The sequence below is a fragment of the Hyperolius riggenbachi genome, chromosome 5 (genome assembly GCF_040937935.1).
Source record: "Hyperolius riggenbachi isolate aHypRig1 chromosome 5, aHypRig1.pri, whole genome shotgun sequence".
Lineage (NCBI taxonomy): Eukaryota > Metazoa > Chordata > Amphibia > Anura > Hyperoliidae > Hyperolius > Hyperolius riggenbachi.
In genome coordinates, this window is record NC_090650.1 from 203164342 (window position 1) to 203177913 (window position 13572).

General features: G+C 41.4%; 1 protein-coding gene across 1 annotated transcript in view; it reads right to left on the reverse strand.

The window, feature by feature from the left end:
- The window catches only part of FKBP9 (FKBP prolyl isomerase 9), a 65704-nt gene that overhangs the window by 15232 nt on the left and 36900 nt on the right, over positions 1 to 13572 (reverse strand). Inside the window, exons 5-7 of the mRNA XM_068236586.1 lie at positions 9923 to 10112; positions 7336 to 7481; positions 617 to 803 (exon numbers count right to left, since the gene is read on the reverse strand). Of these exons, the coding sequence (XP_068092687.1) occupies positions 617 to 803; positions 7336 to 7481; positions 9923 to 10112 (523 nt within the window). The remainder of the gene's footprint in view (positions 1 to 616; positions 804 to 7335; positions 7482 to 9922; positions 10113 to 13572) is intronic.

Sequence of the window (13572 nt, forward strand, 5' to 3'; positions counted from 1 at the left end):
TTGGTTGTGCTGTCAGTCATGTCATGGTGTTAAGGTCCGTACACACGCTGGACTGAAGGCAACAACGGGTCCGTCGTCACCTCCCGCTGGGTGGGCGTTCTAGCGACAGTCCGGCGTGTGTACAGTCTGTCTGCAGACTGATACGGCCGTTTCTGGGCGGATCGCTCAGAAACAGCCTTATCAGTCCGCCGACAGACTGTACACACGCCGGACTGTCTGCTGAAAACCCGCCCGGCGGGAGGTGACGGCAGACCCGTCGTTGCCTGCAGTCCGGCGTGTGTACGGACCTTTAGTTGTGTGCTTTGTTGATGTGTTTACAAACAATAAAATTCAATATGCAAGGGATAAGCAAACTTATGCAAATAACTTCACCAATCCCTTTTATCCCCAGGACAAACATGAAAGTAAACTGCACAAGTCACGCTATGCTGCCAGTGAATAGATCTGGGGGTAATGGTTTATACATGTGTCTGATCAGAAGCAACATCTGTATATAAACTATATTGCTTATCAGGGCGTCCTGAAATGCTTTTGTGGACAAAGCTCAGGTCTTCCCTCACTAAGCTGTGCACCAAATGCCTTAAATCTTGATGGGTGTTCAATGTTTTTTGCTTACGTTGAGTCTAGTACAGTGCCATCCATGAGTGTAGCATTATAGTGGTACTTCAGGTAATCTCCCTTCTTGCTCAGGACTGTACAGTTGCTTGGCTTAAACTGTGATGTTATGCTGACAGAATCATCTGGATTGTGGAAATCGACAACGAGGATGTCAAACACTAACACTGCAGATCCTGGGATTTTTCCTGCGAGTACAAAAATCATCAACATTAACAGTGCTTTGGAAGATTGCTAGTATCCATTTAAGAAATTAGACCTAGTGATAACTAAAAACAAATCACATCTGTGAAATGAACCAAGCATAGGAAACCACCCTGCTTTATTGTACATTTAATTTCTTATTTTCCAATAATTAACTGAGTAAAAACTTTGACCAAACTAAAGGGACTCCGAGCAGTGCAGAAACTATGGAAAGATGCATATCATTTTAAAGCTCTCTTTCTCCTCTTCCCAATGATATATAAACCACCGCTGTACGCCTTCTAGGTTTCGCTATTTTCGCGATTGAAATTGCCGCGGCCGCAATTTCAATCTCGAAAATAAAGAAAACTAAAAGGCGTAGAGCGACGATTTTGGTGTTGCCAGAAAGAGGAGAAAGAGAGCTTTAAAATGATATCCATCTTTCCATAGTTACTTGTATTACACAGGACGACACTTTCCCCAGTGTCAGCAGCTCCATTCAGCAGAAAAAGTCGGCCTGTGTAATACAATTTAACTATGGAAAGATGGATATCATTTTAAAGCTCTCTTTCTCCTCTTTCTGACAACACCTAAATCGTTGCCCTGCGCCTTTTAGTTTTCTTTATTTTCGCGATTGAAATCACGGCCGCAGCAATTTCAATCGCGAAAATAGCGAAAACTAAAAGACGTAGGGCAGCGGTTTATATATCATTGGAAAGAGGAGAAAGAGAGCTTTAAAATGATATGCATCTTTCCATAGTTTCTGCACTGCTCGGAGTCCCTTAATCTTTCAAGAGAAACAGTGCAGGTGACAACTCTAGGAAACACACTTTGTCCCCCTTCTCCCTGTAATGCTAGGTACACACGATACAATTTTCAGACAGATTTACGGTCAGATCGACTATTTCCAAAAGGTCTGATCTGATTTCCCATCGATGTTCTGATCGATTTTCCATAGAAGTGAACGAAAAACCGATTGGAAACTCGATCGGAAATCAGAGTGGACCTATTGGAAATAGTCGATCTGACAATAAATCTGTCAGAAAATTGCATTGTGTGTACCTAGCATAGGGATAAAGCCAGGACTAAACTCTTTATACTGCTAATGGCCAATGAGATCCAAATAATTTTGAGGTTATGCAATTTTATGTAATTTTATGAAGATTAATGCAGCTTGAAATGGACCAATCAAATGCTGCATAGGCAACATATGATTGCAAAATTAACAAATTACCGTACAATCTGCTTCAACTCAGAATTATTTGCATCTTTATTGATCATCCCTAATTTACACACATGTAATGATTCTTAGCTGAATACTACAGTCCTGGCCAAAAGTTGAGACTGTCAAAAATATGAATTTTTTACAAAGTTTGCTGCTAAACTGCTTTTAGATCTTTGTTTCAGTTGTTTATGTGATGTACTGAAATATAATTATAAGCACTTCATACGTTTCAAAGGCTTTTATTGACAATTACATGATATTTGCTAAGAGTCAGTATTTGCAGTGTCGGCCCTTTTTTTTCAGGACCTCTGCACTTCGCCTTGGCATGCTCTCAATCAACTTCTGGGCCAAATCCTGACTGATATCAACCCATTCTTTCATAATCACTTCTTTGAGTTTCTCAGAATTAGTTGGTTTTAGTTTGTCCACCCGCCTCTTGAGGAATGACCACAAGTTCTCAATGGGATTAAGATCTGGGGCGTTTTGACATTTTGCTCCCAGAGCCACTTAGTTATCACTTTTGCCTTATGACACGGTGCTCCACCGTGCTGGAAAATGCATTGATCTTCACCAAACTGTTGTTGGATTGTTGGAAGAAGTTGTTGTTGGAGGGTGTTTTAGTACCATTCTTTATTCATGGCTGTGTTTTTTGGCAAAATTGTGACTATGCCCACTCCCTTGGATGAGAAGCAACCCCACACATGACTGGTCTCAGGATGCTTTACTGTTGGCATGACACAGGATGGTAGCGCTCACCTTTTTTTCTCCTGACTTTAATTTTATACTTTTGGCACCTCTGTTCATTATATACAATCTGTCCCTGATGTTTTTTTGGGAGAGAAGAGGCTTCTTTACTGCCCTTCTTGACACCAGGCTATCTTCCAAAAGTCTTCGCCTCACTGTGCATGCAGATGCGCTCACATCTGCCTGCTGCCATTCCTGAGCAACCTCTGCACTAGTTGCACTCCGATCCTGCAGCTAAATCCTCTTTAGCCTTAACAAGAATTTAACCTCTTTCCTTGAAGTTTTTGATTATCCTATACATTGTTGATTTAGGTGCAATCTTAGTAGCCACAATATCCTTGCCTGTGAAGCCATTTTTATGCAACGCAATGATGGCTGCATGTGTTTCTTTGCTGGTCACCATGGTTAACAATCTAAGATCAATGATTTCAAGCATCACCCTCCTTTTAACATGTCAAGTCTGCCATTCTAATCCAATCAGGCTGACATAATGATCTCCAGCCTTGTGCTCATCAACATTCTCACCTGAGTTAACAAGACGATTACTGAAATGATCTCAGCAGGTCTTTTAATGACAGTAATGAAATGCAATGGAAAGGTTGTTTTGGGATGCAGTTAATTTTCATGGCAAAGAAGGACTATGCAAATCATCTGAACACCCTTCATAACATTCTGGAGTATATGCAAATTGCTAATATAAAAAGTTAGCACCAACTTTTCTAATTTCCAATATTTTTGACAGTCTCAAAACTTTTGGCCAGGACTGTAATGTCTACAAATTTAAGGAGCTTTACAGAAATAAATAAATGTAGAAAATTCATGTTTATTACACATTAAGGAAAACAAAAGTTTGCTTTCTTAAAATAGAAAGAATTTGCGATAATTCAGGTTGGAGTGAGCTCCGAGATGTCTCCCAGTGCATCACTGCTGAATATATGCAAATTATCCATTGTCGTCCCTGTGAGCTAGCCACAACTCCAGATCCGCTGGAATGCAATGATCTGTCAGCTTATTAATATTAGAGCCACAATAATCCAACATGGATACAGACTGTTACTGAACAGGTTAGTTATGGAACAGCTGGTTAGTCTTTACACATTAAGCAAACACTTGGATGAAACTCCCTCACTTCACCTAGTTTTGACCTTAAAGTGAACCTTAAGTCAGAAAAAAAAAAGAGTTTTACTCACCTGGGGCTTCTACCAGCTCCCTGCAGCAGTCCTGTGCCCTCGCAGCCCCTCACTAATCCTCTGGTCCCCTGCTGCCAGCTAGTTTCATTTTTGCCAACAGGCCCGACAGGACTGGCCACGCGTAGCTTTTTCCGCATTCCCGACTGCAATTAGCGCTATTGCAGGCCGCAACGCATACAAAAATACGTGTTGCCGCATATCTATGCATTCATAATGCGGCGACACGTATTTTTGTACGCGTAGCTGCCCGCAATAGCGCTAATTGCAGTCGGGAATGCGGAAAAAGCTACGCGTGGCCAGTCCTGTCGGGCTTGTCCAGAGGATTGGTGAGTGGCTGCGAGGGCACAGGACTGCTGCAGGGAGCTGGTAGAAGCCCCAGGTGAGTAAAGTTAAGATATTTAACTCAGTAGATGGAAGTTTCTGGATAGAGCCATACTGTCTTAAATCTGCATTTATAGTACGCATGATAAATTTGGTGACAAAAATTCCACGAAGCTGGCACCACCGAATGTAGTAAAAAAGCTCTTTATTCAAACGTCATTAAAATGACATTCAGTCAGTAATCAAAAATGTAGCAATGGCGACAGCCCGCTGTTTCGAACTTGACGTCCTTTGTCAAGCCATACTGCTTAGCTTAGCTTAGCAGTATGGCTTGACAAAGGACGTCAAGTTCGAAACAGCGGGCTGTCGCCATTGCTACATTTTTGATTACTGACTGAATGTCATTTTAATGACGTTTGAATAAAGAGCTTTTTTACTACATTCGGTGGTGCCAGCTTCGTGGAATTTTTGTTACTGGGTCACTAGGTACTGTGACCATGAGCTAAGGCACACAGAGGTCTTCTTGCATGGGTGCTTCTCCATTTTTGTGAATTGTGATAAATTTGGTGGAAATAAGATGTTGTTATGTTATCATGATGGTGGTATCACATATAACTGGTGATTGTTACATGCATTATGCTGTTTGCCCATTTTGCAATGCCCAGAAACAATTGTCAGTGTGACTTTGGATTATTACATTTCTTAAATAAACCACATATTTAAAGATAATAGTGTGCTGGCTATACCTTCACTTGGAATGCTATGAGATGGTGTCATGGAAGAGCCATGAGAAAAGAGAACTCGGTTTGCTGCACCGATTGTCGTTGACGTGCCAGATCAAGATTTTATGTCTAGGTACAGCATGGTGTGAGCCTGGGGTCTCTGGCTCTCATAGCTGCTAGAGGAATTCTTTTCATGAAGTATGTTTGTTGGCCAGTGAAGGCATGTTTGTTTAAATTAACTTGATAAAAAGAAGTTCCTACATGGGCAGTGACACTCAAGTGTGAACATGCCCTTTGAAAAGGTTACCATTTGGTGAGCCCAGCCAAGCGAGCTTCCCACACAGCAGGGCTGTAGACATAGTGGAGCCGTGGCCAGCCTTCGACATACATGGAGTTTATGATTTTTAAGCCTGTTTAAGGAATACCGTTCATATGAGAGGTATGAAAGTTATCTCATTCTGCTGGTCCGGATCTGGTGAATATATATTTAATATTGAATTGAGGCCACTGACATACCCAGAATCCGAGGTATTCTGCTACTTCGTAACCGGACATGCGACAGCAACCAAGTTTGATGTCATATGAACTGTCATATTCTGAGGAATATGAATCTGTGACTGTTATGTGTGTGCGGGAAGCGTAAGCTGAGATATGGAAAATGCCATATTTGGTAGGCACAAGAAACCCACCCAGGAGGTTAACCGCACCACGTCCAGCCCCTGGGCTGAACCTGAGACCCCACCCAAAAATGTGGGTCATTCAAAAGAACTTGCCAGGGGCTCATCCCTTAATCCTCCAAATCGCATCTTCACGAGAGCATGCTGCTGCTAGCCAGAGGACCATGTGGTTAGCGGCCAGCTTGTCTGAACATTGCTCCTGAACTGAAACAAATAAACTTCATATGTTTTTCCCAGAAAGGACATATTTTCACCTGACCTTAAGCATACGTATTTTCTTCCCTTTTTATTTTCATACTGCGCTATTATTGTCTCTATAATTGTTGATTTTAATGATTTTCTGTATATATTATTTATATTGCATTTATAATAAACGACTCAAAAGTCATTTATGTGTTTAGCTACCCCTGCTATTCAGTGGCACAAACCAAATCCTAGCTTCTGAAGAGTCGCTACTACTGTTGATAAAATAGAGTGTGTTTTAACCATTTTTATTTACAGGTATTAGTTAGGTCTCCTACCCTTCTGTAGGAGTGGTGGCAGTTATACCCTGAAATAGTGTGTAATTTGTGTTACTGTAACCCACAAGCTTCCTTCTAGCTGCTGCCAAAACTCCTGCGGTCTCTGCGCACCGATTTCGACCACATATTGCATGGTCTGTGTGCTGAAACCAATTGGAAGACATTGTGTGGTCTGGCCACTAGGGGGCATGTGGCAGATGGGATGCCACTTGTACAGTGATGGAAGATGGTGGTACAGGTAAAGACATTGTAGTCGGTATCTGTTAGTACAAGAATTTAGCTTATTTTATATACATATTGATCCAATGCCAAGTTGTTTAGTTGCATAATCTGTGCTGTAGAACAGGTGCTCCAAAACTACCTCAGTGATGAAGATGCAGGATCCATTTAATCTTGATTCTGTCTGCTTCGTTGCCAGGTGGTTTTAGCACTGGTATTCTTCATTAGGTGAGTTATTTGGGCATTTTGGGCCTGATTCACAAAGCTTTTCTGTTAAATTATCTCACCTTATTTATTAACTCACAATTTATCTCTCCTTAAATGACTTAACTCATGATTTACCTCTCCTTATCTAACTTAACTCATGATTTACCTCTGCTTATCTAATTTACCGTAGCTCATGGTTTAGCTCTCCTTATTTGACATAACTGATGGTTTAGTTCACCTTAGCTGACAAAACTCATGGTTTAGCTCTTCTTATCTATTTATCTCATCAATTATCTCTCCTTATTTGTTTATCTCATGCATTAGCACGCCTTACAGTTAACGTGAAAAATAAGTAGCCTTTGTGAATCAACTCCTTTGTGTTTTACTGTTCTGACAAGGAGGCGGGAAAAGTTTTTTACATTAGGGAGGATTAGGCTGGCAGCATCATTACAGGGGTGATTGCTAAAACATAAATGGAGGGTAGTTTTAATGTTAGGAAATAGGTAATAGTATTTTTGGTTAGAAGGGTTCATGTCAGAGGAGCTTGCTAGGTTTAGGTTATGAGGGATGATAGTATTTTTTAGGGGGGAGAATAAAGCTTGTTGGCGGTGATATACCACTTGTCAAGAATACTCTGCTGATAATCTGTATCCGACCTCTGGGGCTCAGTGCAGCTAATGCAGTACAAGAAAAAGACACAAAGCTACTTACCTCTACCCTCTTCACCATATGCAAGATGTGGTGGAATTGTTATACGCCGTCTTTCTCCAACACATACACCCAGTAAACCTTCGTCCATGCCAGTGATCACAAAACCCTTCCCAATATAAGTGTCATAAGTACGGTTTCGAGAATAGCTATAATTACAAAAGTAAACTGTTAGCATTAGAAATTTACTAAATGGCCTTAACATTTACTTTTACGTAGCAAAAAAAAATTAAAAAAAAAATTCACAGGTAAAAGTGAAATGCAGTCTCAAATAAAACTTTTAGCTGTTTGGATGTTTGGACTGGACATCTTTAAAAGACACTAAAGCGAAAAAATATATATGATATATTGATTTGTATGTGTAGTACAGCTACGAAATAAAACATTAGGAGCAGAGGCATAAGTCTAATATTGTTTGCAGTACAGGAAGAGTTAAGAAACTCCAGTTGTTATCTATGCAAAAGAGCCATTGAGCTCCACGACTTTCAAAGTCGCAGAGAGCTCTGTCTTTTGAAGCTTGTTATTTCAACTGAAGATAATGTATAACTGTCAGTCATTGTATTTTATTTTTCTCTGCAGAGGACAGGTCAAAAGTTCACTAGCTTTCTCTGTAAAATCGTCCAGCATAGTGAGTAGTGTGTAAACTGCAAATATTAGAAGATAATGACGCAATGTTATTTAAAAAAAAAAAAAACTGTATGACTGAAAATGAAAATATGAGAATATTTTCTTTGCTACTAATGTTCTAGTAATTATCCGTACTACACATAGAATTTTTTGTTCACTTCAGTGTCTCTTTAACAGTCCTGTACCTCTGGTCACTAAATATTGTAGCATGTGTCATGACTAACATGCGTGATTAGCCCAGAGTTCCACCTTAACATACAAACGAGAATGTAGAGTCTTCCTTTAACCTCAGAAAAACAAATATCCTTCCCTTACAGCTAACAACAGTGTCCTCTACACACACAAGACCAGCTACTAGTATTGTAAGACAATAAATAGTTTGAATAAGTGACATGCTTTAGCCAAATATTAAGTCTTACTCACACACCAGACCTCTTGAGTCAGCATCTGGTGGGGTTAGAATACTTTGGAATCTGTAGCCTTACACTGGATAGACTGGGCAGATTCACATTCATACAGGTATATCAGTTTTTAAATAATTCTTGGAAATGGAGAAATAAATTTCTCAGGAACCCAAAAAGAGATTACGGTATATTAATTTTTCATATGTACACGAACAAGAACAAAAGAATGGTGCCACAAAGTGCATCTCAATGCTAAATTGAATCAATCAGTGCAGATAGATCTTTGCTTATCCTTAGGCTATAAACCTCTCCCCAACAGCTCTCTAAAAGGGTTGTTTGCTTTCACCAAAGGACCTTAGAATTTAACATCTCAAGCAAGTGGATCTGGACACGGACTCAGCAAGACCCTTGCTGCAATGAACTGAAAGGACCCCAACATTCATGGTAACCCTAAAAACTGGAACCGGTTCAGGGCCAGCTGTAGTTAAAACTGTGCCACACTTGTGGCTGCCTAAGCCTGATACAGCATAGTTTTAACACTGCCCAATCCCATGCATGGGAGAAAATTGTGCATCCCCACTGGCACAGAACTTAGCTGTCTATAGACAGCTGAGTTCCGTACCTTGGTCAGGAGCTGTTTTCATTGGCTCCTGACCCCTGATCACTGTGAGCCAATCACGGTGATCAAGGAGGTGAAAAAAAGGAAAAAAAGCACTGGTCTTTAAAGGGACCAGAACCTGCAATTCTTCCTTGTTACCTTTAATTTACTGTAGAACACATTGTTTATTTGTTACTGATTTTTGTCAGTTTTCTATAATATGGTAATGCCGTATTTTTGCCTTTCTAAAACAAATAATACATTTTAGGCTATCTTCTGTTTTCTTAGTATACACAGCATTGGGTTTTGCTGAGCAGAGAACTGTGAGATCTGCTCATCAGCATTCGGTTCCACTCAAATTGATGAAAAATAGTGCATTTGCTTGCACATTTCCCTATTCATTGCCGGGCATTGTAGTACTGTGACTGTAGGTCACTGCTATCACTTCTTATAAAGTATCATGCTCTATTGAACATTTTTTTTTACATTTTAACAATTATTTCTGTTTAAAGAGAATCTGTACTCTAATATTCTTACAATAAAAAGCATACCATTCTATTCATTATTTTCTCCTGTGCCCCTCTGTGCTGTTTCTGCCACTCTCTGCTGCAATCCTGGCTTGTAATTAACAGTTTTAGGCAGTGTTTACAAACAAACTAACCAGCTTCTAATAGGCTCAGCTAAGCATAGTGTGTGAGTCATTTAGAGTATGCAGGGGGCCTGCAGAGGGTGTGTATCGCTTCTACCAATCACAAGCAGCCCTGCACATTCCACACAATCAAGCTTTAGCCCGACAAACAGGACAGAGGAAAGATACATTGATTTATTCCAGAGACAGTGCAGTTAGGAAAGACTGCAGTAAGCCAGAGCAGATTAGAACAGGCATAGGAACTTATAGGATAGAAGAACTAAGGCTGAAAAATTTGTTACAGAGTCTCTTTAAGTGGAGCTTCTTACAAACCTGGAATCAAAGAAAGTGCCATCCAACAATGATCCATTATAATGGTATCTGATGAAGTCTCCAGCCTGCGATTTCCTCTCACAATTGTCAGGCAAATACTGGACTTCCACAGAGATGCCATCTTTAGGATTGTGTAAATCCAACAGAATGACATCAAAGACAAGAGTTGCTTGGGAGGGAATCTCTTTACCTAGAAAAAGATATGTGGGTGTGAAGACCCTCATAAAACCAAATGCACAACAAGTGTTTTTTTTTCAATGCAGTTTGACTTATTGTAGGAAACTTTGTGAACCTCATAATTTCTCACATTAGCTATTGCTACACACTGATCTGTGGCTTACCTGGCAACCAGCTGGCTCCAATCCAGTTCATCATGAATTGTGCTGTGCAACTCATTTATCTCTCATTTTGCTTTTGTAATGAAAAGCAAAAAAAGGGAAAAATATAATAAACAGTTCAGAAAAACGTAAAAAGAAACAACAGAGTCACTGAGATAAACAAACGATGACCTCCCTCCCTCCCCAACTGATTTCACAGATATTAAATAGTTAAAGTCAGCCCATTGCCAGCGTATTGCACGACCGTACAGTACATGCATGTTCACATGAACGTGGGCCCTCAATCATCAGTTAATGAAAAACAATTGTTTTAAAACACCCATTTTGCACTGAAAAGTGCAAAAACAGGACGTTTTAAAAACTCCATTTTGCACTAACTAGTTAAATAGGGTTTAGGTCGGGGCTCTGACTGGGCCAAGCTCATTCACTTTTTGTATCTTCTCGTCACTCTATCATCAACGTTGCTCTTTGCCTTACGTCATTGTCCTATTGGAAGGGGATCTGTCTTCTCATTGACAATGTACTGGCAGAGGACAGCAGGTTTGCCTAAAAAATTGACAGTATATTGCCCCATCCTTTTTACCTTCACATATTCCGCTGAGCTGCGCTCACCAATAAAACCTATAAGACAAAAGGTCGCTATACATAGCGTAATTCTGTCACAGTATGATAAACACCCAGGTGATAGTGAAAAAATGCACTTCTTGTGAGTCCGCTCCCCAATAATAGATTAGATATAGAAACCAGGTGGATCTAGTATGTTATGGTGTAAATCACCCCACTGGCACTTTAAATCTTCAATGCTGCTTTAATACTTGGATAAAAGTTTCCACCATATATGGAACATAAAAACACATAAGACCATCATAGCGTATTATGCCTTAGAATAAAAGCCACCCACGCTACAATTGCGCACTCACATAATTTGTCTTGAAATATTGCACATCATATGTCCTGGCAGTGGGGTCTGTCCTGGCATATGGCTGGGCACGGCGTCCTGCACTCCCTCAGATTCCGTCCGCCTCAGGCTCCCGAATCCCCGCTAACCAGTAAGGTCGTTTCGGCTTCGCTCCACTGCAGTGACGTCAGACGCGCACGGACGTAGCTCCGCCCTACGCGTTTCGTCCAATCGGACTCCTCAGGGGCTGACGTCACTGGCGCGTCACGTCCCTCTTATACTGCACTGCGCTCCGCCTTCTGTTCTATAATCTATGCGTCTCAATGAAATTTAGGCTACAGCAATATGGCCACCGCTATTTCCTATTCAGTATCTTTTATTATTATCCGGACTCCTTAAATTTAGTTTATTCCAGGGCCAGTTTTCGCCAGACTTCTCTGCCATTTACATACTCCATGCTTAACAGTAAACATTTTATTAAAATTTATAAAATCAAACTAAAATTCAAATATTGCATACGTGAGTCCCATCAGTGCTGAAAATCCCCAATTTTCTGCCACCTAGTGGTCAGTATCTAAATCACTTAACATTATTAATTCACATTTCCCAATGGCACTAAGGCTTTTTTTTTTTTAGTGATGTAGTGCAAACTGCGATTATTTGTCTCCACTGGGGTCAGGGCCCACTTTGTATAATATATTGTTTTTCTCTTACTACACACCGTTACATTTCATTAAATATCCCATGTCTTGATGATACTCCCTAAAAACTCACCCTCAAGTACAGACCTTGCCTGTCCCATTTACTCCCTCCAATCCCCTATTCCTATCTGTAACGATCGGTGTAACACAGAGAGGGTCTGATTACCGGTGATCTGCAGTATCACCGAGAATGCAGAATATACCCGATTATTGATGATCTGCAGTATCACCGATAATCAGATATATCTTCTAACCTCTGGACACCTGAAGGATGAGAGTGTTTGGTGCAACAGAAATACTTTGAGGAGAGCACCCAATAGAGGGTGCTAGATAGTACAAGATACTGCACAGAAGTACGTTCCTTCCGTTAGCCTAGACTCTCCCGGGGAAGGAGCTAGGCTGAGAGTAGGAAGGACAGAGTGTGAGTGACACCAATGAGGGTGTCACTAACAGGTCTGGGAACTGCCTCTAACAGTAAGGCCAGTTCTCGAGGTCGGGCAAGCCAGGTCGTTAACACACAGACAGATAAGGTACAGATTCAGGAGACAGATACGGAATCCAATGGACAGGCAGAGTTTGGCAACGGAGTATCAGAATAGCGAGGTACAGAATCAGGAGGCAGATACAGAGTCCAGGAACGAGCAGAGTTTGGCAACAGGATATCAGAATAGCAAGGTACAGAGTCAGAGATCAGAGGAATGGTCAGGCAGGCAGAAGGTCATAACAAATAGTACAATACAATATTCCTAAGCTAAGGTGTGAGCTCCGTGAACATCAACACCTTTGGAAACTGGTCTAGAACACAGATACTGACAAGGTCTGAGTGCTACCACGTAGTGATCGCAACGCCAGACGCCAGAGAAATGACCAGCACCCAGTATATATACCACAGCGCTCTCCAGCGCCACCCCTAAGTGCTGGACCAATGAGAACTGGTGAAAATGTCAGCTGACCAGCTTGGTCAGCTGACTCTCCTCTGGCTGTCATATAAGCTCTGCCTCTCAGCGCGCGAGCGCGTCCTTCTGAACCTGTGTGGACTATCAGTTCCAGCCACACCAGACATGTTTTGCAATGTATCTGCTGACTCGGGCGCGGGACCTGCCGCGCTGCTCTCCAAGCAAGTGGCGGCCTCCCCGCGTCCAACCACACTGTCATTAACATTGTCATGCGCGCAATCTGCCGCATCCAACGCGGACTCCACCGTTCTGCCCATGCGGCAGTTTCTCCGTGTTGTGCCGCCATGTTGGACGCGGAAACAGCCGCCTCACTCTGAGTACTTGCGGCGGCTTTTCCGCGTTTCCTCACACTATCACATCTATATGTCTGTGGTTATATAGCAGTTCAGACCGAATTCTATATTCAAACCCCCCGGATGTAGGGAGCCAAAATTGTATATCCACTTTTCTTCAGCTTTAGATATTTCTTTTACCATACTGGAACCTCTCCATTTTCTCACATATTTTTCCACCCCCATAAACTTTAAGTTACTGAGGTCCGATCCATGTACCAACCTGAAATGGTTGGATACACTATGTGTCTGTAAACCTTTGGTTATATTGTATATATGCTGCCCAATGCGTTTGTGTAAGGCCCTAGTTGTTCTACCTATATATCCTAACCCGCAGGGGCACCACAAAACATACACGACCCCCGCGGTGTTACATGTTATACATTGTTTGATTTTCCATATTTTGCCTGTGTTCCTGGAGACCA